Source organism: Centroberyx gerrardi, chromosome 14 (assembly GCF_048128805.1).
Source record: "Centroberyx gerrardi isolate f3 chromosome 14, fCenGer3.hap1.cur.20231027, whole genome shotgun sequence".
Lineage (NCBI taxonomy): Eukaryota > Metazoa > Chordata > Actinopteri > Beryciformes > Berycidae > Centroberyx > Centroberyx gerrardi.
The window spans coordinates 5563256-5588595 of NC_136010.1; the positions used below are offsets into that span (position 1 = coordinate 5563256).

The 25340-nt window shown below is 43.7% G+C and overlaps 1 protein-coding gene across 1 annotated transcript in view; it reads left to right on the top strand.

Moving 5' to 3' along the window:
• The window catches only part of sema3h (sema domain, immunoglobulin domain (Ig), short basic domain, secreted, (semaphorin) 3H), a 65392-nt gene that overhangs the window by 38484 nt on the left and 1568 nt on the right, over window positions 1-25340 (top strand). Inside the window, 8 exon segments of the mRNA XM_078288252.1 lie at window positions 10136-10205; window positions 16906-17050; window positions 18365-18454; window positions 19270-19399; window positions 20538-20626; window positions 21843-21884; window positions 22634-22791; window positions 24164-24225. Coding sequence (XP_078144378.1) covers window positions 10136-10205; window positions 16906-17050; window positions 18365-18454; window positions 19270-19399; window positions 20538-20626; window positions 21843-21884; window positions 22634-22791; window positions 24164-24225 — 786 coding nt within the window.

The following is a 25340-nucleotide window of genomic DNA, read 5'->3' on the forward strand; positions in this document are numbered from 1 at the left end:
TTAACCCATCAGGTTAAGAATGCTGGCGGTGTTGTGTTTACGCCACGCTCCGCCACACAGAAACACTACAAATCCCATAAACCCTTGGGGGTCTGCGGGTCCCACATAGCCGGCAGAGCAGCGCACACCGCCTGTCTGTCTGTCTGAGTGTGTGTGTGTGTGTGTGTGTCTGTGTAATCTATAGCTGGTGGCAGAAACCAAAACAGCAGCATCTGTGTGAAGCTCTCGTCAGCGTTGACAGTGTTTCTGTTTTTACAGGTGAGCAGGATCGGTTTCCATGTGGACGAATCCATCTTTACCTGTACAAATAAAACAGTGTCACAGCTTGACAACAAATATCAATAAATATTAATCTTGTATTTAGAGCCCGGGACTGTCGGCCCTGTTGGGGAAAAAAATCTGTTCTGTGGTATTGAGGAATTAGCCTGAGTTCCAAGTTGCATGTAAACAAGTTGTTAAAAAGCACCTTCACTGCATGTTTTCTCATTACTTTGAAATACATAAACTAGTAAGTTACAGTAACATGTAGAGCCAGTGCTGCTCCAAACCCTTTCTAAAATGTTTTCATTGATTTATACATTTTTCTCCAATCCCAAGTTCCAAAAAGTATTTCATTATTTTACTTCTTTACTAAAAAAGTAACTAGTTATGTTACAAACTTACTCTTTATTACAGTACTTTTTGCTTTTCCCACTTCAACAACATGCCATAGCAATGTGGCTTGTGCTGCCAAGTGTTATTGGTCATTACTTTAAAATGCAATACAAGACTTAAAATTATTATTGTTGCTCTGGTTTTAAAAGTAAAAGTAAAAGTGAAAGTAAGCCGATTTCATTTATAACAAGCAGATGTAGAGTGCATTTGCCACTGGAATTTCACCTTTTTTCTACTTATTTTTTATTAACAAAAAAAATGACATAACAGATTACAAAATAGAAAAACACTTGAACACCAGTAATCTTGATTGATTTAAAATTTGACTTACTGTTGTGTTTTTGTATACAAACAGCTGCTCAGACTTATCTAAATCAAGACATTACAATGTTTTATTGTCACATGGCTCATTTGATAGACTCACTTCTGTTTCCTGTCTTGTAATTTGAATGCTATTCCAAGTTTCTTCTGGTCCAGTCAAATACTAGTCTAACGTTTTTGAATGTTCTCACAGTTGGCTTCATTTTGAACAAAGCGTCTGGTGTGTAGTGCTCACACACACTGACTCATCGGGTCGGATTGCTTTGAATCCACTGTACAGTTGTTGTTGTTGTTGTTGAGATGATGGAGTCTGGAGCTGCAGACTTAATTGCCCTTTAATATAGATCCAAATGTCATGAAGCTACATTCACTTTCACATACGGCTCATTGTTAGCGTGTCTGGCTCTCTTCTTGTTGTTGTTGCTTGGCAGTCATGCAATACTTTGACATACTTGCATTTTATTTGGACTGTTCAAATTACAATTCCAGCCTCGTAAAACTGTAATGTTTGAAAGTCTGGTGTAGAACTGCTCGGTGTTTTCTTCCTGGTTTTTCCCCGTCTTTTGACACCGAAACGGCTCGGATTTCCTTCTGGTCGAAACTTTTACAGTCCAGCTCACAGGTTTGGATTCTCTGCTATTTACTGCTGCTGCTGGCGTCCCTGCAGTTGTTGTTGTTGTTGTGGAGGAGAGTCATGCTATGAGGTTTGGGAGCCGGAGACAGACGGCTCTCTGTGGTCGGACTCGGTGTCATGACACCCGAGACACTGAGGTCTTGTAGAGTTTACGGGCGTTTCTGTCATCTGATTTCATGTCTGGACGTCTGGTCATGGATGTCTGTGTGTGTGTGTGTGTGTGTGTGTGTGTGTGTGTGTGGCGGTGTTCCCGATGCGAGACAGCGCCCACATCCTTGTCGCTCGATCATCCACTTTTAATGCGGGAAGGGAAGGGAGGGAGAGGAGGGAGAGGGACAGACAGGAAAGGATAGGGGAGAGAGAGGGAGAACATGTTTGAAAGGATGGAACAGTCTGTGGTGAGGATTGAAGGGTGTGGAGAGGATGAGTGTGACAGCTGAAGCTAAAAAAGGTGTGGAGGAAAGAGAGAGGAGAGGAGAGGAGGAGGGAGGGAGGGAGGGAAATAAAGCTCGGTTATAGCTCAGAGGGCTAACATGAGAGAGGAGGGATGGAGGGATGGAGGGAGGAAAATGAGGGGATGAAGAGGAGGGATAGTCGTGAGAAGGGCCAGACAGAGAGAAAGGGAGGGAGAAAAAGGGGGAATGAAGGAGGGATGAGGGCAGGAAGGAAGAGGGAGGAAAGACTGGGTGGGAAATTTTACGCCGACTTTAGAAATGACGCAAAAAAATCAAAGTAATCGTTGAGTCATTGGTACTGATCAACAACTATGTTACAAGGCAGTAAAAACTTTACTCATTTGCCCTTTAATGGTGTGGAGAAGGAGTGTAACAGATGAGGCTAAAAGAGGGGTGTGGAAGAGAAGACGGGAGATGGATGGGAGGAAGGGAGGGATGGAAGAAGAGAGAGAGAGACAAACAGGGAGGGATTGGAGAGAGAGGAAGGAGATACTGTGGCCGGGGCAGATTGCGTTTTTCACCGAGGGACATGGAGAGGATGAGTGTGGTGGAGTGAAGCTAAAAGGGTGTGAAGGATGAAGGGAAGGAGGGAGGGAGGAAGGGAGGGAGGGAAGGAGGGAGAGAGGTGACCAGGGAAGGGCAGACCAGACGATGAGGAGGAGAAAGAGGGGAAGGGGAGGAAGGAGGAGGAGGAAAAATGACAAAGGATGGACAAAGTGGAGCGGGCTGGATAAGGAGCAAGGTTTTTATTGAGGAGGAGGAGAGGGGGATAGGAGCTGTGGATAGAGGAGTGGAAATTAGAGGATATAGAAAGAGTAGAGTAGAGTAGAGAGGATATAGAAAGAGTAGAAATTAGAGGATATCTCAGTTTGGAGTTTCACTCAAAATGAGATATCCACTGTTTGAAAAAAGGACACCTACTCTTGCAAAATGATTGACAGTAAAAACTTAAATCAGATTGTGGTACTTTATAAAGGCTAATAGGTAACTTCTCCTTAAGTAAGTCCTTGGTTGAGAAAATGGCCACATTTTCACATAGCTGACTCCTCTATATTTTATTTAAAGATATTGAATGATGAACATAAAGTAATAGTTTTTTCCTAAATGGATATATAGCATTTTGGAATGAAAGTCTTCAAATAGAGATTCCAAAATGCTACGTATCCATTTTGGGGGAAATATTCCCGCTTAAAATTTGTTGGTCAATAATTAAAAAACAGGTGATTCTATCCTCAAAAACATGACTATTTTGTATGCAAAGGTATTCAGATGACTTTTAACTTTAATAATAAGTCATAATGTGTTTTACTTTCATGCCAGCAATCATTTTGGAAGGATAGGTGTCTTTTTTTTCAAATGGAGGATATCTCAATTTGGAATGAAGCTGTTCAGCGATCAATATGGGAACAGTGGCAGTGGCTAGAGAGGAAAAGCATGTGGCATGAAGAAAGAGAGAGGCAGAAGGAAAAGGGGCTGTAGCCGGGGGGTGAGAGACCAGACGAGATGGAGGCTATTATAGACACATTATACCCAGAGGGGAGCAGGCCAGACAGGGAGGAAGGTGGAGGAAAGAGGGGGGGGGGAGAAAAAGAAAAAGACGGAGTGTGGTCAGAAAGGTGACAAGGAGGAGGAGGAGGAGGAGGATGGCATTCAAGGGAGGGATTGAGGGAAGAGAGGAGAAATGGGGAGGATAGGGGCATTCGCCTGAGGGGGTTTGGCCAGACAATTAGGAGGAGGAGGAGGGGGAGGAGGGGGAGGAGGGGGGGGGGGGGGGAGGAGGAGGAGGAGGAGGAGGAGGAGGAGGATAGGGGCTGAGGCTGCAGGTCTGCGGGCGAGACAATGCTATCTTCCCTCAGGGGGGGAAACAGCCGCTTTTTGTTTAGAGAAGAAGACACAAGAAGCACAATCCTCCGGAGAAAATAGGCCAGACAGACAGATGGATGGATAGATGGATGGATGGAGAGATAGTGGGAGGAGGGAGGGAGGGAGGGAGGGAAGGAGAAAGTGAGGAACAAAGAGAAGGAGAGACACCCAGAGGGATCCTGCATGGGAAATCCAGGTGGATTTGAGAGGAAAACGACAGCGGATGAATACCTGATGAATAGATAAAGAGACAGAAAGAAAAGGAGAGAAGAAGAAGATACAGAGAGAGACAAAGAGAAGACTCCCAGAAAGAGGGATTTACTGTAAGAATTAGATAGTGGCTGAGTGTCTGATAGAGAAAGAGGAAGAAAATACAAAAGAGGTTCAAGAGGGAGAGAAGAGGTGAAGAGTAGCAGAGGTTTTCTGCAACTGAGGAAGATAGAAACAGCAATGATATTAAAATACAATATTTTCTATATGGCAAAACTTTAGGTGTACAAAAAATTAGGACATTCATATTAATGCTGCACAAGTCCCATCTCACTTGTCTTTTACATTTCTTCTTCGTGCCTGAACTGGATTTAAAAGGTGAAAAATGACTCACCTGCTCAGCTAATTTTGCAGACAGAGGAGGTTGTTCTCGTATTTTCTACACTCAGAGTTTGTAATAAATGTGTGCGTGCGTGCATGTGTTTTTGTATTTTACTTTCCCTGTTCTGGTGAAGATTAAAGAAATAACCCCACAAAACACCGGTGAAGTTTGCATGTCCACATAACACACAGCGAGTTAGCTAGCATAGCTCCAAGTCAACTTTCTCCAAATCAACTGAAGAGAACAGGAACTGGTTCTTTAGAGTTCCAAAAACTGCAAAAAAAAATGACCATAAAATAACTCCAAACAGCTCGTGCAGCAGAAACCAAGTGTCGTGAAGCCAAACAACTACAGTATAATATTTGCACACCAGTGTTTCTTCACTCTCTACTTGATGTGAACACATGATGTTTCCCCATTTCAGCGTTTTGACTGACATGAGGGTGAGTAGATAATAACAAGTATTCGTTTTTGGGTGAACTATCCCTTTAATGCTGTTAAAAGAGGAGAAAATAACTACAGTCTGAAATAAAAACAAATGAGAGGTATAGAAGAGAGGTGGAACAGCATTAAGTCAGTCGTGATTTAAACTTGTGACGTTGCGATAAGAGGGAATATTTGCTAAGCCGGGCTGTAAATCTCTGAGACTCTTCATCAGAGTCTGAAAAAGAAAAATGTTGTTCCTGCAGCTTCTTCTAAAGTTTCGCGATCTTGTTCTGTGAACTTGAATGCATCTTGAGCACGGTGGTGAACTGAGAAGAGAGACTGTCTTTCAACCAGAGGACACAGATTCAAGCCCCCACCCTGACCTCTGACCTCTGACCTCACTGGGGAGAGAGGGGCAAATGTAAAAAGAGAATTTCCCTACAGGGGTCACTAAAGTTTTTCAATTTGTACTGTCTGTCTATTGTGTTTATTTTAGCGTTACACTGACATTTGTTACATGTTATAAATGCGTCCCCCTTTCCACCTGCCATTAAAATGCATCCTCTGTCTGTAAAATTATGTCTTTATGTTTTTGTTCGTTAAGCAAATGAAAAAAAAAAAAAAAACGTCTTCGATATACACATTAAAATCCGATTTTCTCTTCCCCTCGCCAAAAGGCACTTATTCTCCTTATGTTTAAATTTGACAGTAAATACCTTTATCTCGCTTGTTCCCCATCCACGAGTATCCTGACAATCCATATTTGACGTGGATGTTACTATCCAAGCGAGTTTGTTTTGATTCCTGGTTGGATCCGCACATGGAAGTTTATTTAGTTTTATTTCCATTTACGCAGCTGATATCTGTGGACTGGAGACGCATCGCATCATACTCTGCCGTTAATGCTGCCGTTCTGGAGCTTGTTTGGATAATCGGACGTTCAGAACATCTTTGGATGCATTTACACTTTGATTTTATGTGTTTTCGCTCTATCCGATAACAATCCCATCACCCAGGAAGCCTGCTCATGCCAGGTTTAAAGCTCCTCCATCTTTCATCTCTGCTCAAATGGGTTCCACTCGCAATAAAACTCAAACTTCACTAGGCTGAGGTATAAATCTTCCAGTGCACTGTGTTTGACTCCGGCTCATCCCTTCTCTAACAAAAACATAAAGGTGCTTTGGATGAAAGCGTCCACCAAACCAAACAGTATATATATATATATTATGCAATGTAATAAAGAAGAGACGCCATAAAAAATAATCTCAAAGACAAGCAGAGGAGGAGAGGAGGGAGATGATAAAGGATTTGATATATGAGGAGGAGTTAAAGAGGAAGGGAACATTCTTTGGGCGATGTGAGTGTAAAAGAAAAGGGGAAAGTAAGAGTAGGGAAAGGAGAAAAATGGAGAGAAGAAGATAGAGGGATGATAAAGGAGTAATATATGAAAGGAGGGATGGAGGAGGCTGACAGCGTTTGAGAGATTTGAGCAGGGAAGGGAGAGGGAAACCGAGCGAATGAGACATCCGCATTGTGATTCAGAAGGGGGGAAAAAGAAGCGATGGAGAAAGAAAATGTAATAATGAAGGAGTGATATATTAAAGAAGGGATGGAGGGAGTGAACACTGTGTACGCTGCAGGCTGCGGACTACCCATACTCCTCTCTGTTCTGCCCTGAGGGGGCCTGCTGATTGGGTAGATTGCGATGCGGCAATGTGTATATCAGTATGTGGGTGTGTATGCTTTTCTGTGGAACTGTGTGTGTGTGTGTGTGTGTGTGTGTGTGTGTGTGCGTGTGTGTGTGTGCGTGCGTGTGTGTGCGTGTGTGTGTGTGTGATGAGATGAGATTAGCCTTCCTGCAGCGCTGTGGTTCCACGGAGGCCACCTGAAGCAGCAGGAACGACAGGAATGTGGGAACACAGATACGCTTCACTGTCTCCATCACTACAATAACATCTCTGTCTCAGCAGGAGGAGAGGAGGAGAGGAGAGAGAGGAGAGGGGAGGAGAGGAGAGGGGAGGAGAGGAGAGGAGGGGGGAGGAGAGGAGGAGGGGAGGAGAGGAGAGGAGGAGAGGAGAGGGGAGAGGAGGGGGGAGGAGAGGAGAGGAGGAGAGGAGAGGGGAGAGGGAAGGAGAGAGGAGGGGGGAGGAGAGAGGAGAGGAGAGGAGGGGGGAGGAGAGAGGAGAGGAGGAAGAGAGGAGGGGGGAGGAGAGAGGAGAGGAGGGGAGGAGAGGGGAGAGGGAAGGAGAGAGGAGAGGAAGAGGAGGGGGGAGGAGAGAGGAGAGGAGAGGAGGGGGGAGGAGAGGAGAGGAGGAGAGGAGAGAGAGGAGAGGGGAGGAGAGGAGAGGAGGAGAGGAGAGGAGGGGGGAGGAGAGGAGGAGGGGAGGAGAGGAGAGGAGGAGAGGAGAGGAGAGGGGAGAGGAGGGGGGAGGAGAGGAGAGGAGGGGGGAGGAGAGAGGAGGGGAGGAGAGGAGAGGGGAGGAGAGGAGAGAGGGAAGGAGAGAGGAGGAGAGGAGAGGAGGGGGGAGGAGAGAGGAGAGGAGGAAGAGAGGAGGGGAGGAGAGGAGAGAGGGAAGGAGGACAGGAGAGGAGAAAGAGAGAAGGGGAGGAGAGGAGAGAGGGAAGGAGAGAGGAGAGGAGAGGAGGAGAGGAGAGGGGAGGAGAGGAGGGGGGAGGAGAGAGGAGGGGAGAAGAGGAGAGAGGGAAGGAGAGAGGGGAGGAGAGGAGGGGGGAGGAGAGAGGAGGGGAGGAGAGGAGAGAGGGAAGGAGAGAGGAGAGGAGAGGAGAGGGGAGGAGAGGAGGGGGGAGGAGAGAGGAGAGAAGGGGGGAGGAGGACAGGAGAGGAGGAGAGGAGAGTGGAGGACAGGAGGAGAGGAGGAGAGGAGGAGAGGAGAGGAGAGGGGAGGAGGACAGGAGAGGAGGAGAGGAGAGTGGAGAGGAGGAGAGGAGAGAGGAGAGGAGAGTGGAGGACAGGAGGAGGGGAGATGAGGAAGAATGAAGGAAAGGAGGGAAGATAAAAGAGGAGGAGGAGAAGAGAGGAAGAAGTAAAAGATTGGGAAAAGGAGAGAAGCGAAGAGGAGGAGTCAGGAGAGGAAGGAGAAAAGGAGAGGAGAGAGAATGAGGGAAGATGAGGAAAGAGTAGAGGTGAGAGAGGAGGAAAGGAAAGGAAAGGAGGAGAGATGTAGAGACCATCTGCACTCTGTTTTAATCTTTTTCCAACCAATATTGCTGCAAAGGGAAAACTCTCTCCGTAACTCTTTATATCTTAACACCAAAATGAGTATTTTTTGGCTAAATCCCTTTTTTAGAATAAAATTTTAAACTGATAACTACATTTCTTCAGTTGTTTGTGCAGAAAACCAAACCAAATGTTCCAGTTTCGCCTGGTTAAACTCTGAAACTGCTCTAACTCTGTTCTGTAAAGTGCGACACTAAGAAAGTATATTATTAAAATTGTTTTATGTATTAAAGTATTTTGCCTACAGTACCCCAAGATTCAAGTCAAGTCATTTATTTATAGAGCGCAGGATTGTCACAACATGCTTTACAGACTCAGTTTCCTGCTGTTTTCTCTCTGCCGGCTGTGATGGGATGATGAAAACATTCCCTGCTCTTATCTGTGACAAAAATGTAAAAAAAAGAAAAAAAAGTTTGATTTATTGTGACTTAAATAAACAGTGAAACCCCAAGTCTAGACTTAGCACTGACAGTTAACAGCTAAATAGTAAAATAATAAGAGAACTACTAGAAACACAGGGACAAAAATGTTGAAAATGTTGTGATTTACTGTTACTGAGAAAACTGATAGATTGACAGTTCAACTTCTAGCTGTGTATGCTGGCTCTCCTGTAGTGCAGTTAATAACAAAATAGCAAAACAAGTAAACAAATGATGCAGACACCAGTAACAAGACACATCATCCCTCCAAGTTTCATCAAAATCGGACCAGAGGTGTAGCAGTTATGGCTTTTTGAAAGTTTATCATTTTGACATTTGATAATAGCGCCCCCATCAGGCTAATCAGTGTAATGGGTTTAAACACCCGAACACGGTGCCAAAATGTGAATAACTGACATTTGTAAGGATACATGAACTTGTGTAGGAAGTTTTCTTTCAGTCGGACTTACAGTGTAGGAATAATAGCATCCCTATTCGGCCAATTAGCGTAATTTTTGTAAATGCCAGAACAACACAGCGCTACGACGCATCAAGTTTTGTCAAAATTGCGCCTGAGATATTACGAGTTTGAAAAGTTGACCTTTACTGTAATTATAGCATCCTCATCAGGCCAATCAGTGTATTTTTTTAAACGCCGCAACACAGAGCGAACATGCATCCTCACTCCGACTTTCATCAAAATCAGACCGGCGATGTCTGAGATATCACGCTCTAGTTGTGACATTGTGACCTTTAATTATCACACACCCATTAAGCCAATCAGTGTCATTTCTTTCAAACACTGGAGAACAGCGCAAAGACGCATTATCCTTACAAGTTTCATCAAAATCAGACCAGTGGCATCTGAAATATCACGTTTTGAAGGACGGACAGACGCAGCCCGATCCACAGCCCCTCCCTCCCTCTGATGTCGTCGCGTGGGAGACAATAGTTACAGCAAAACCACAGGGACAAAATTGTAGAAAATGTTGTGATCCTTTGTGGTTGAGATGAAGAGTGAGTGTGTGTGACAGCAGGTGTTGTTCTCCTGTGGCGGACTTGGCGCTCGGCTCTCCCGCTGCGGCTGGTTATTAATGGCTACAGATTCATTAGAAGGAGCCAGTCAGCCATGCTGCCAGGCCGACCGACGCTATTAGTCACACAGTCAGATAGACAGATAGGTACACACACACACACACACACACACACACACGCTTGCATGCCTGCTTGTACATGCACAGGCATACACATGCTGAATGCCAAATACCTCCCCCAAACACGCACACACACACACACACACACATAGGCAGTTACACACACAGACACATGCATCTCTGCACACACATGTTGGCAATCGCACACACACACACACACACACACGCACACAAAGGAACACGTATACACAAACACGATGTACACAAACTCATGCAACAATGATTCCACCTTCTCCAACAATTCCTCCTGCGTAACTTAACTCATTTTTGTCTCTTTCCTTCCTCTTCATCCTTTTTCTTATTCCTTCTCTCCATCCAGAGGACATCTTCATCCTCCATGGGAAAGACAAGAAGAACCCTCTCATCTACGGCCTGTTTACCACATCCAGGTATGTAGCCTACTTCGAAAAAACAGAAAACATGGAAATAGAGTATAGAGTACTTTAAGGAGCATGAAGTAATCTATGACCGTTTCTGCCTTCTATTGGTGACCAGCAGGAATTGCAACAACACTGATAGAACTTTTCTCCTGTAATCGACCTTTTTCACAAACATGGCTGCCGTACTTCCGCAGGGTATAGATCGGTTCTCGCCATTGCCAGCAATGTTAAAAAGCCAACTTTCTGTCGCCCATAACTCTGTGTGTGATCACTTATTATGTGTTTCAACGTAATGAATAACACAATACAGGTGTTGTCACTGACATATCTTTCTGTTTCTATTGTCGGACGACTGCACCACTATAAAAAAAAAGTGATTTGATCGAGGGTCACAAATGCTAACAGTACAGAAATTAGCGTTAGCCTTGGTTAGCCAGTTAACATTTTGTGACCCTCGATCACAGTTACTTACTTGAGTTATGGGCGACAGAAAGTTGGCTTTTTAACATTGCTGGCAAAGGTGAGAACCGAGCTATATCCTGCGGAAGTACGGCGGCCATGTTTGTGAAAAAGGTCTATTGACAACAACAAAGTCACACAGAAGTTTTCCCACTACAGTCAGTCCCACCAGGAGTTTTTTTGTGATTATTGTGGCCAAAAATGCTTGATTTTGCTGCGGCTTTTCTCAAAAATTACGATACAATTTGCGAGGTTTTATGTGCTCCTTTTGCGGTAAAATTGCGGGAATTGGGAAAAATTGCAAGCAAAGGAATTTTTTCTCTCTCTCTCTCTCTCTCTCTCTCTCTCTCTCTCTTACTCACTCACACACACACACGCACACACACACACAGCCTCCCCCTATTCTCTCCCACCCTCTGTTTAAGCTATTAACTCTTCCAAGAGCTTGAATTTTGCACTCACCTCGATTCTTGCTGCTTTTGTTTTGTTTTGCACGGTCTATGGCAGGAATTTGTTGGCAGGTGAGCTTTGTTCATCTTCCACCTGAATGCGCGCTGCGATGATGTAAGTTGCCACGACACCGAATGTGACAATTGGTCCAAATCACAAGCGGTCTGTTGATTTGGCCATTTCATGCGGCAATTTTGCAAAACTGCAAGCTCTCGCAAATATTGCGGAGATTTCTTGAATTTGCGTTAATTATTGCGACCGCAAAATCGCAAGTTCCTGGAGGGACTGTACAGTGACCGTACCGACACGAGAGCACGAGCAAATATGGCAAATCTACAGCGTTTCAAGCAGGGGGGATACGACACTTGTCTGTGTTGCAACTCCAGTGTGTGATTTAGGCCGACATGACGGGTGGATTTTTACATACAAACCTTGACTACTGCAGCTTTATGCCTACTGGTACGTCATGAAGTAACAGTTATCCAGGAGGTAAAAGTAATGCAATTTTGATTAAAAAAAAATACGAGATTTTTTTCTTTTTCTTTGCCATTTATTGATAAGTTGGTGTAAATTATAATACAGCTAACAAGGTGGAAAAGTCATTTTTCATTTCATTTTGACTTTAGATTTGGAGCAAGTAGGCCACCGTATTGCTCTGTATTGTGTTTTATGGTGATGTGGGTCATTGTGCAGCGCTGTGCTCTCCTGTGTTACACTGATAATACACAAGATAATACACACTCAGCCACAGACGCTCTGTGGCTGAGTGTGTATTATCTTGATGTCACGCTGTATTGTGTTTCATTGTGTAGTGTGGCATTGTGCGGTGCCATATGTCTGTGTTGCGTTGTGTTAAATACGCATGGTCGCTCTCACACCTGCCCCCTCCTCCCGTGTACTGTACGGTGCAGCAGTTTGTTATCCAGCATCTCATGTGAGTTAGAGGTCGGCTGCCTGACCCCAGGCTGCCGGGACCCGAGGCTGTGTGTCGGGTTTTTGCCGGGTAGAGCTTTTCTTTTTTAAATAAATCATTAGGGCTTGGTTTCAGGCTCGGTTGGAAAAAACACAATGTTTTATGCTCCAGGCTGGGCACACACACACACACACACACACACACACACACACACTCCCTCTGCGTGTGACATGTTTGTGTGTGAACCATATACTGTATATATACATATACAATACCAGTCAAAAGTTTGCACACACCACATTTTTCTTTATTTTTACAAATTTTCCACATTTTAGAATAACAGTAAAGACATCAAACCTATGAAATAACACAAATGGAATTATGCAGTGACCAAAAAAGTGTTAAACAAATCAAAACTATCTTATACTTTAGATTCTTTCTTCTTTGCCTTGATGGAAAGGCAAAGGCTTTGGAAAGAAATTCATACATAGGATCAACTTCACTGTTTATATTTGTCTAAGAAACAAATTTCAAGCATTTAAGCAGAAGCCTTTAGATCAAAATGACTTTAAGAGAATGAAAAACATAGAACATTCAATCAGATGTGTCCAAACTTTTGATTGGCAGTGTATATATATATATTTTTTAGTTTGGTGAAGCTGGTCCAGGAATATCAGGTTGTGTGTGTGGTGTGTGCCGGGCCTCTCTCCGAGAAGTTGGAAGGAAGATAGCCTACAATAAGTTTTCAATTATGATTGGCCTAGCTCAGTGATTTTCTTTCCATCAATTTATTCGCACAGCAGCTACACAGAGCGCTGTGCCTGCACCTGCAGAATATCCCGTCCCGTGTGTGTGTGTGTGTGTGTGTGTGTGTGTGTTTCTGTGCAGCGTGCTTTCTGAGAGGGGTGAGAGAACACAGACAACCATGCCTTTTAAATAGAAACATTTTAATTTCATGTCTAGCGTCGGGTTTGGGTTTCAAATGTTGCATTACAGTCGGCCTTGAGTCACGCGCTCTGATTGGCTGATCATAGAAGCGATCATGGCGGCGTCCAACTCTTCAAGCTCCAGCTGCCAACACATCCCACTCCTCCAGCTGTGATTGTCATCACGTCTGCTTCCTGTTCCTCTCTTCTTCTGTGTTTTTTTTGTCACCCTGTGTTCGGGATTTAAACAACATGCTACCTGCACATCAACGTAGAAGTAGAAAAACTTCAATGTAAGCGCCGCCGCATCGTTTACATTCCCGCTTTACATTACGTTTACATTACGTTCGACTATACAATGTGCTTTAGTCTCAGGTGGGGCCTGAACGTCACGGGCTCAGGCTTCATTTCCAGGCCCGTGCACCCGAGGGGGATCGAACACCGGCCGGGATCACTGCGGGAAACATGGAGGACACATCTGGCAACAAACCACACATGTAACAGATAGTGAATGTTTATCATCCTGACCGTGTCAATTCTGTCTCTTTTCCAAGCTGCAGGATTCACACATGGCCACAAAGCCATCTGTCATCATGACTCATGAAACACATTCATCCATGTTGGGAAATGGAGCTCATATGAACCTGTATCATCCTATTAGCATCATCAATGCTCTATTGTACTGTGCTGTGTCTGTACAGTGTGTTGAGCTGTGCAGTGTTTTATAGCTGTTCTTAATACTGTCTGGCTGTCTGGCTCGCAGCCAACTGTATGAGTGATGCATATTGTGGATTGTGTGTGTGTGTGTGTGTATGTGTGTGTGTGTGTGTGTGTGTGTGTGTGTGTCTTTGTCTGTATGCATCTGCTTCCATGCCTGTGTGCCTGTACGTTTGTGTGAGTCTGGGTGTGTCTACCTGCATCCCTTCCTTAATGTGCGTGTGTGTGTGTGCATGTGTGTGTGTGCGTGTGTGTGTGTGTGTGAAGCAGGGGAGAGGCTAGTGGTTGAGCTATGGAGTCATATTTTCCCAACACACAGTGACACCAAGTTCCAGCATGCTGATTTATGGAAATGCAGCTGGGTTCATACCAGTTCATGAAGCTAAATATGTGTGTGTGTGCGTGCGCGGGTGTGTGTGTGTGTGTGTGTGTGTATGTGTAAATACAGTTACATTACAGCAGTCACTCGGAGCCTCTCTTTTACTGTAGAATGGCTGTGACCGGCATTAAGTGTGTGCGTGTGTGTGTGTGTGTGTATGGGCATATACAGAATTAATAAGGCTCACAGTAGTTCATAAGATAACTGTACCCAGTCTCTTTCTGTTTGAATTTCATTTTTTCATTTATCTTTTATATAACAGTATTCTCACAGAAATCAAGATTTCTTTTTCAAGAGAAACCTGAGAGAAACCCAAAAAAATTCATACAAATTTAAAAGAAAATGCAAATCAGTCGCATCTTCCAGGAGTCAAACTGGAGCAGCAGCAACATGCTGTGCAGGGAACAACACCATTAAAAACCATCACAAACATCATAGAAAATATGAAATGGCATTGAATGGCTCTAATTAGGCATTCATAGTAGTAATTTTCTTGGATGTGAGTAAGTTGTATTTTATATATTTTATATAAATATAAACCAATATAAACTAACCAAATAAAGCAAAGATATTTCAAGAAAAACATAAATTAATCGGAAATTGGAAATACCTTTTTTCATGTGACTTACATCATTTGGATTCTGCCTATAATGTATCTATTTATATAATAAAAAATTCTATTAGGGTGAGTAAATTAGATCCAGAGCGTTGATTCAGAATATTGCTCTGTCCTCTAACCCTCCCCCCTTCCCCTTCTCTCTTTCCCCATTCCTTTCTCTCTCTCTTTCTCTCTCTCTCTCTCTCTCTCTCTGTCTCTCTCTCTCTCTCTCTCTCTCTCTCTTCCTTCCTCTCTCTTTTTGTCTCTCTTTCTCTCTCTTTCTCTCTATGTCTCTCTCTCTCTCTTTTCTTGATGTAAGAGACAGTCATGACAGAGAGAGGGAGAGAGAGACAGTGGAAAGAGAGAGAGACCAGACATAAGGCAGACAGACACTCAGACAGAAAGACAGAAAGACAGAAAGACAGAAAGACAGGGAGACAGACAGATAGACAGACTGGCAGGCAGAAACTTGGAAACAGAAAAACAGACACGGGCTGAAAAAGTGGAAAAGTATAGCGAGCAAAAGCCAGAAAGACTGAGCGAGTGAGTGAGAAAGTGAGCGGCAGGCAACGACAGCCTGCAGCTTCTCATTTTCTCTCAGGTTTTTTCCTCCCTGACGGCACCGCATATTTCTGAGAATAGCCCGGTGTTTCAGCGGGACGCCCGGGCCGCTACAGTAGCAGCAGCAGCAGCAGCAGCAGCAGCACAACAAGTATGACAACAGTTGGCTCGCGGCGGGGCAGGGAGTCGGTCCGTCTCCGGGTTTGGAAAACGCCTGGAATCTCAGTGGGGAACGGACAGAAATGCGAGGCATCATCCAGGGTGGGGTCCCGACCGCACAGAGGGAGAGAGGTCGCTGCTATTGGATGGAAAGTTTTCCTCTGGCGCGCTCGGGACTGCAGACACAGAGGTTTTTTTGTCCCCCGTGATGAAATCAGAGGGGCGGGGTGCTGTGGATCGGCCTCCTTTCATTCGTTTGTTTTTGTTCCGTCCATCACATGCAACATCTGAGACACTGCTGATTGGATTTTTATTAAACTTGGGGAAATGATGCATCTCACCACTGCCTTTCGTCATTTTCAGAATTACACTGATTGGGGGAGGCGCTACATCGCTTATTTGGAAGAGCGTCTTATTTTCTGGTCTCCTTCTTTTCGTTTGTTGTTCGTTTGTTCGATATCTCAGACACAACTGATGTGATTTTTAGGAAATGTCGGGGAATGATGCATCCCGCCACTGCATTCTGGCATGATCAAAATTACACTGATTGGCCCAAGGGGGGATGCTACATGGTTCATTTGTTCGTTTGTCCTTGTGTCACATGGGATAGTTCAGACACCACAGATCAGATTTTTATGAAATTTGGCGAAATAATGCATCTCACTGCTGCGTTTCAGTATTTTCAAAATTACACTGATTAGCCCAAGACAGGTGCTGCGTTGCTTGTTTTATTTCTCTGACCCCATTTTAACTCTATGGTGCTTCTTGATATTATTGATTCAGTTGTTGACCCCTCTTCTTCTTCTAGCCTGGAAAGAGTGAAGATCACTCGTGGAGGGTGACATGTTTACCGTTGTTGATATGAAGTTTTGTTGTCGTAGATATAAACATTGGTGCAGTGTATGGGAATGAAGCAACATGTGCTTTACAATTGCATTATCATTTAAACTGGAAGACCTGGATTGGAGCTCTGGTGTTGGAAAGCATCTGTCCTGCTGAAGTGTCTTTGAGCAAAACACTGAATCCCTGTGGATGATATCACAGTAAAATACAATTATGTGGCAGCCATCTTAGGCGTACTGAGGCATGCTACCATGATGCACCACAACACGCCCTTTCTATCCCATCTATTTCTATGGCTGTGCCCGTCGAGCAGCGCTGGAACCTTTCACACACACATTTTGACTGCCAAAGATCTGAACCATGATCCTAACTACAATAGAAGGGATGGGGCATTCGTCCCAGCTGGATATTTTTGTTCTGGCGCACATTTAGCAGATTGATGCTTTCATGCCTGAAGCCCACAGTGACTCATAGGTTTGCATACATACATATCCTTCTAATTTAATAAACTGCTTAAAAGAAAAGTGTAACTCATCTCTCGAAATCATGCTCATGTTTTTATTCATGTTGGATCTAGGAACGATGAGCGGAAAGATCATCCGTGTCTGAATAGGATGACTGACAGCTGTCTCTCTTTCTCTCTCTGCGTATCTCTCTATCTCCATTTCTTTTTTCTCTTTCTCTCTCTCCGTCTCTTTCCTCAGTGATATCCTGAACGGGTCGGCAGTGTGTGTGTACCGGATGGATGACGTGGTTCGGGCCTTCAAAGGGAACTTCCTGCATAAGGAGGGGCCTCAGTACAAGTGGGCGGAGTTTACAGGCAAGGTGCCGTACCCGCGACCGGGAACTGTGAGTTCATCATCCTCAAAACCCTCGCATTCAGCGAAGAGTTGTTTTTTTAATCAGTAATCACCCTCATGATCTATCATTTGGCATTATAAAAGTGTTGTCATTTTGTCAGCCAAGGTCCTCAGTTACCTCCTAACCTTTAAAAAAAGACAGTAGTCATTTTGCAACAATGATGAATTGAATTTTCCAATGATATTTCATTTTGGAATGAAATAATAAAGTAAATGTGGGTAACAACATTATGAACTACAGTCACTGATCACCATGAGATGATCAGATATAGAAACAAATATATAAATATAAACCAATATAAACTAACCAAATAAAGCAAAGATATTTCAAGAAAAACATAAATTAATCAGAAATTGGAAATATCTTTTTTCATGTGACTTACATCATTTGGATTCTGCCTATAATGTATCTATTTATATAATAAAAAATTCTATTAGGGTGAGTAAATTAGATCCAGAGCGTTGATTCAGAATATTGCTCTGTCCTCTAACCCTCCCCCCTTCCCCTTCTCTCTTTCTCCATTCCTTTCTCTCTCTCTCTCTCTCTCTCTCTCTCTCTCTCTCTCTCTCTCTCTCTCTCTCTCTCTCTCTCTCTCTCTATGTCTCTCTCTCTCTCTCTATGTCTCTCTCTCTGTCTCTCTCTCTCCCTTCCTTCCTCTCTCTTTTTGTCTCTCTTTCTCTCTGTCTCTCTCTCTCTCTCTCTCTCTGTCCCTCTCTCTCTCTCTCTCTCTTTCTCTCTCTGTCTCTCTCTCTCTATGTCTCTCTCTCTCTGTCTCTCTCTCTCTCTCTCTCTATTTCTCTCTCTCCCTCTCTCTATCTCTCTCTCCCTTCCTTCCTCTCTCTTTTGTCTCTCTTTCTCTCTCTTTCTCTCTGTCTCTCTCTCTCCCTCTTTCCTTCTCTCTCTGTCTCTCTCTCTCTCTCTGTCCCTCTCTCCCTCTCTCTCTCTCTCTCCCTCTGTCCCTCTCTCCCTCTCTCTCTCTCTCTGTCTCTCTCTCTCCCTTCCTTCCTCTCTCTTTTGTCTCTCTTTCTCTCTCTCTCTCTCTCTCTGTCCCTCTCTCCCTCTCTCTCTCTCTCTCTCCCTCTGTCCCTCTCTCCCTCTCTCTCTCTCTCTGTCTCTCTCTCTCCCTTCCTTCCTCTCTCTTTTGTCTCTCTTTCTCTCTCTCTCTGTCTCTCTCTCTCCCTCTTTCCTCCTCTCTCTGTCTCTCTCTCTCTCTGTCCCTCTCTTTCTCTCTCTCTCTCTCTCTGTCCCTCTCTCCCTCTCTCTCTCCCTCTCTCTCTTCCTCTCTCTCTCTCTCTCCTCCAGTGTCCCAGCGCTACATATGGAAGCTACAGCTCTACCAGAGAGTATCCCGACGACGTGATATTCTTCAGCAGAACCCACCCACTGCTCCAGGTTCCACTATATTAAATTATACTAATCGTATTATACTATATTGTAATTATGGCTTAGTTTATAGCTGAGTTAAAAGAGCAAACACATGACTGCAACTTTTCTATTTTTGGCCTAATTCTCAGGCGGGGTTGTTATATTAAATTAGCGAACACTCCATCAACACTGAGACTGGCTGATGTAACTTTCCATGAAAAGTTGAAAAATATGAGTGCATGAAATATTCACCTGAGACTAAAACTGGTTCTGCAGCAGCTGCAAAACCCGAAGAGAACAAGGCTCATTAGGGTTTGATTGATATGGTTTTTGAAGGACGATTCTTTTGTGCCGATCATTTTGTGTGTTCAGCGTCTTTAAATTTGACCATTTTTGTGCCCAGAAAGGAAATCAGTTTTCACACTTTATCGAAGCATAAATTTGATTCTGATGAAGGTCAAGTAGGACCAAAAGCTTGACAATTAATTGAATTTAAAACTTGTTTCTTTGATAAAGTGTGCAAGATGTTTTCCTTTCTTAGTGCCGCCTTTCTTCCACCACCTTTCCTGAGTCTTTCTGTGTGCTGCAGTTTTTCTACAGTACCATTTTTATGTTTATGTTTATGTTTTGGTTTTATTCTTGGTAGAAAAGCAAGTTTTACAGAGCTGTGATGAGGGAGAAACCTCCATGTCTGATATGCCATACTTAATAAAAGCCCAAAATCGACAAACCGATATATCGGTCTAACCCTAAAGCCCTATATATGTTAATATATTTTACATTAAATATATTGCATCTTGTGATCGTTAAATTCAAAACACTAAAAGTTTGCACTGTTCCAGGAAAACGTGCTGCCGCTGGGAGAGCGCCCCCTCCTGGTCAGAGTGGGCGTTCACTACAAGTTCAGCAAACTGCTGGTGGACAGAGTGGAGGCGGTGGACGGCACCTACGACGTCCTGTTCATCGGCACAGGTGGAGAGGGGGGGGGGGGGGGGGGTTGATATTCTCACATTTAGCAAGGGAGATAGGAGTTTTCAGCCACTAGAAGAGCTGCTGAGCAAAGTGGATCCCGTACAACAACAAAAATTATTTTTTTCAAGCACGCCACAAGCACAGAGGAGTACAGTGGTTGTCAACGTGGGGCCCGGGGAGCAAATTGATGAATTGTTAAATTTCACCATTATTTCATTTATAAGAAGCTAACACAATTAGAGAATGCAGAAGATCATAGTTTCACTGTTATCTCTCTACCTACAATACAGATAGTCATGGAATTCTGGACAAAATCATATCTGACAATAAAAATACTCTCAGATTTGGGTTTGAGAGAAAAAATGTCATCAAACGGGGGTCCGTGGCTCTAATGTGGACTAAATTAGGGTCCTTGATATGAAAAAGGTTGAGAGTCACTGACGTAGTACACAGTGTTGTGCGGAGAAGGAGCCGTTCCAGATTGTTTTTCCTCTCTGCTCACTCAGTAACCATGTCGGCAGGAGAAAGAGACAACTGAGTTTAAGAGAGCAGAGAAGTTAAAACCAGGTTGTAATGTTGACTGAGAAAACAAACAGATAAAAGGAGACATGGTGTTAATACTGGGGAAACTGTGGAGAAAAATGAAGTTAGAGAAAGCGTTTCGTAGCATTCCTCTTACTCAACTGGTATAGCTTGCTGGGTAGTCTCGCTATGTTGTGTTACAATCCTATATTGAGCTGGAAATTCTAGTAAATGGGTGAAGTAGATGGTATGGTTACCTGGAATGCCTTCAATTTAGACCATTAATCAAATAAAGGGGCGGAGCTTCCTCTCCAAGCCGCAAGATCCGGATATAAACATTGTAGCCTTGTAAACATTAAAAACGAAGACTCTCTGAATGTCTTTGAAAGTAATAAATTAATTCAACGTAGTCACTGTGGTCTAACAACACACTCTACGTCTGTGCGAGTGAAATTATGAATGTCAACATGGAAAACTGTTGTTCATCTTTAATTATGCCTCAGGAAAATGAGAGGGATGCTGCAGTAATTGTCTCTAAGTGTGTGTGTGTGTGTGTGTGTGTGTGTGTGTGTGTACACGGCTAACTGACCCCCGACCTCCCATGCTGTCTCTCCAGACTCGGGCCTGGTGCTGAAGTCCATCCATCTGCCCAGAGAGCACGGTCAGAGCCAGGAGGTCACTCTGGAGCAGCTGCAGGTCTTCCAGGTACGGCAGAGTGTAAAAACATAACGTCAACTCAAGTTAAAATGCACAGAGGAAGCAGTCTACTCCTGCAAGAGCAAATCCTGCGTTATGTTTTGTGTTTTGTCCAGTCATGAACCAAAGATTCACAACATTGTGCAATTTGGCGAACGCTTTTATCCAAAGCAGTACAGTCCCATGAGTGTATACATATTTGGTATGTATACTACCCATTGAGCTATACAGTTATCATGTGTATAGTTAAAAGAGACCCAGATTGCTACCTCAATTTAAATGTTTGCCTTTTTTCTGTAACCACAGTTCAGTGTTCTCAATTCAACCCAATTTGATTCCACTGGACACCCAAATTCAAAATGTGACTCTGTATTCATACTGACTGATGTTGTTGGGATCTTATCTTACCCGATGAAGGTAAAGAGATGTATGTATTTTGTGATACACTTCTGATGTGAAATGCAGCCACTTGGTACCTACTTGGACAAATCCAGGCTGTCTCCTCTGCTCAGTTCTCCAGATCTATTAAAAACATATTGTTCTCCAGTTGTGGTACGCAGCCGAGCCGAGCCGCACCCAGAGATTATTCAAACAAATCTGCTTGAAAACATTTAACTTTCCCTTTGTTTCAGCTGAATGAATCCAACATGTTTCTTGACCGTATCTTCTCTTCTCTTCTCTTCTCTTCTCTTCTCTTCTCTTCTCTTCTCTTCTCAATTCTTCTCTTCTCTTCCCTTCTCTTCTCTTCTCTTCTCTTCTCTTCTCTTCTCTTCTCTTCCCTTCCCTTCCCTTCTCTTCTCTTCTCTTCTCTTCTCTTCTCTTCTCTTCTCTTCCCTTCTCTTCTCTTCTCTTCCCTTCCCTTCTCTTCTCAACTCTTCTCTTCCCTTCTCTTCTCTTTTCTTCTCTTCTCTTCTCTTCTCTTCCCTTCCCTTCTCTTCTCAACTCTTCTCTTCCCTTCTCTTCTCTTCTCTTCCCTTCTCTTCTCTTCTCTTCTCTTCTCTTCTCTTCCCTTCCCCTCTCTTCTCTTCTCAATTCTTCTCTTCTCTTCTCTTCTCTTCTCTTCTCTTCTCTTCCCTTCTCTTCTCTTCTCTTCTCTTCTCTTCTCTCCCTCTCTCTCTCTATCTCTCTATCTTATTGAGTGTGACAGTTTCTTTTTCCAACTGTCTCAATTCAAACTCGATGTGTTTCTCAGTTTTCTCTTCTCTCTTCTTCTCTTTCTTCGCAGCACAAATCACCGGTGACAGCCATGACGCTCTCAAAGAAAAAGGTAAGAGACGAGAGGAAGAGGGAAAAACTCACTTTCCAACTTTCAAACTCCCTCACAGACACACACACACACACACACACACACACACACACACACACGCACTTAGCACTCATCTCTCCACCTTGTATCTCCAAGGACAGCTTCATCACCAGTTGCTATGGTTACCCTAGCTGAGAGCGATAATGAAGAGATTCCACACATACACACACACACACACACACACACACACACACGAGAAATACACCTTGCATTGCTTTGTTAAAACTGTCTGGGTGTCATGAATAAAAACTAAAGAAGCTCGCTCACCCAGATGCACACACACACACACACACACTGAGATTACAAGCACAAGCACTACTGTGTTGCGTGCACACACACAGCAGCACACACACACACACACACACATACACACACACACACACACACACACACACACATTCACACATGCTCAGAAAGTAAAGATGATTCTGGGTTGGCTGTTGACTGAATGCATCTCTCCCTGTTTTACTGGAATAAACTGGATGCCCTCTCTCTCTCTCTCTCTCTCTCTCTCTCTCTCTATACTCCCCTCAACCTCCTTTTTCTCTCCCCATACCTTCCCTCCCTCTCCTTTCCTTTCTCTCCTCCCTCTCCTTTCCCTCCTCCTCCCTTCTACCTTCCCCCATCTCCCTCTCTCTTTCATCCTTCCTTCCTTCCTTCCTTCCTTCCTTCCTCTCCTCCCTCCTCCTCTCCCTCCCCTCTCCCTCCAGCAGTGGTTGTTTGTGGGCTCCAGGGAGGGCGTGTCCCAGCTGGGCCTGTATCAGTGTGAGCTGTACGGTCAGGCGTGTGCAGAGTGCTGCCTGGCCCGGGACCCATACTGCACCTGGGACGGCCACGCCTGCAGCCCCTACATGCCCATTGCTCGCAGGTAGGGACCATAGACTGGACTAGACTGGACTGGACTTGACTCGACTCGACTAGACTGGACTGGACTGGACTGGACTGAGTTTATCCCACAGACTGTAACAACAGATGGAGCAGTGAAGGGCCATTTTGAAGCCTGGAGATTGGGTTTATGATCACCGCCATGTTGACATTTTTTGGAGCCGGAGCAGCCAAAGCGAGGCTGAGGGTGGAGTTTGGGTTGTCTGTCTACTATTGGTCCATAATCGGCGACCTGTCGCTCACTGGACAGGCGTCCTGTCAATCACTAGGAAAACAACCCCCTTTTATATCCATTATATCCCGTTAATGACACAATTACTTTGAAAATCGCCACATGGACACACATTAGAAGAAGTGAAACCATAATGAGGCCATAACCATAATTTATTGACTTGGGTAGAGAAGTCGGGTTGTGGTTCCATTGACTTGCATGGAGTTTGGCGGTTTGGAGTCTTTTTTGGAGGAACTGCTGCTGCCGCCGCTTCAGTATTCACCCGTGGTTTTGGCTGCTTGGTTTATCCGGGCGACTCTGATCCGATTTGAAGTGGGTTTTTTTTTTCCTGTCACCCTCTATGTGACATGTACTGTATTTGCTCACGTTGCAACAAGTGGCTTCATGCTTCCTCTCATGAATGCGTTCTGCACTGGGACCTGTAACTATCATCATGAAAACAGTCGGAATAAGCAACGGGCAAAGTTCCATGTTTTGCAGCAGTTGCAAAACCCAGAGAGAATTTAGGCTCATTAGGGTTTGCTTGATATGGTTTTTTGAAGGCCAATAATTTTGTGTATTCACTATCTTTAAATGTTTTGCTCAGAAAGGAAATCAGTTTCCGCACATTTTATCGAGGCACAAATTTGATTTTGATGAAGGCCATGTAACAGCAAAAGCTTGACAATTAAATTTAAAACTTTTTTCTTTTATAAAGTGTGCGGAAGCTGTTTTCCTTTCTTAGCGCTGCCTTTCTTCCAGCTCATTTTCTGGGTCTTTCTGTGTGTGTGCGGCAGTTTTCCTACAGCACCATTTTTATTCCCAAGTATTCAATGTTTCTTGGTGGAAAAGCCTCTGAAACAGGCAACAGCCTGCATCGTTACTATGACAACCAACTATGACAGTCATGATGACAGCTGATAATGATACTCTCCAAACACACAAATCTGATCTGGTCGCTTATAAAAGTAACAATGTGGAGAGTCAGCCTTAAAATTGTGACCTCTGCAAAGTTGTGTGGTTTGTATTGACTTTTATATAAGTAGAACTCAACTAACTGCTGTTTTTGATTCTCTCTCTCTCTCTCTCTCTCTCTCTCTCTCTCTCTCTCTCTCTCTCTCCATCTCTCTCTCTCTGTATACAGGAGGAATGCTCGTCATTTAGGGGAGGATGAGGATCCTCTAACTCAGTGTGTCAGACAGGGAGGTAAGCAGCTAACTCACTAAACACACACTCCTTACACACATTAATCATAATAAACTCTTTGTTCGGTTTGTTTTTAAAAGTTCAGATACCATCAGTGTGATGTAGCCTTTGGCAGGAAATTGACACTTGAGCTGTATCACAATATTTTAGCTACAGTAAATTTGATTTTCGTTTCATCACAGCTTATCCACATGTGCATGGGGTCCATGGCCTTAGCCACAGAAACCATGAGGTCTTTATCCCAGTATATAGATGGAGTTTCTACCCTTGATATTAACATAGTTTATACCCTTGAATATATAGATGGTGTTGTTTTCCTTGGGAAATGGGTTGAGAAAATTTTACAACCACTGGATTTATGAAACCTTTTCAAAACCAATTAAATAAAATCAAAAATGCAGCTAAAAACAAAGCTGTTTTTCTTAGCTTCTGAAAAGTTGAGAGAGTGATGTGTAGATATGGTCTATACCCTTAAAGGATAAGGCCGGTGTTTTTTAATGCATTGCTTACCGTCAACAAATCCTATGAAAATAACAAAATCAGCAATGATTTTGTTTTGCCAGCAAATCTCGTCCATGTAGCCGGTGCCCAATGCAGCCTCATGTCCCAGCAGCCATAGAACTCCATTGTATTAAAAAAATGATTAAAAACACGTCAAAGAGCCATGCCGTTGCTCTGGGCAACATATTTCATCATCGCGATGCCGGCTGTAAACACTTTGCGATCTCAGGAAAGTAGTTCCGTAGCACAGAAAATAGTCCCCGGCGTAATGAAGAATTTGTTCCCATTTGAATTTGATTTGGTAATAACTACAACAGCCTGATTTTTCATGGTAACAGTTAACGATTTTTAAAATGTAAACCATGTCTTTGTGAGCTGTATTTGAAGGTTTTTAGTTTACAATTGGAGGCAATTACTTTGGGTTGACGGCTAAAAACGGTACGCGGGAAGTCAGAAAGTAACAGGAGTAGAGCAAACGCATTGGTGATTTTGTTATTTTCATAGGACGATTCTGGCTCAGAATTGACGGTAAGCAATGCATTAAAAAACACCGGCCTTATCCTTTAAGTTAAGATATAAAATAAATGAAAACATGAATAACAGTATGCATGGTA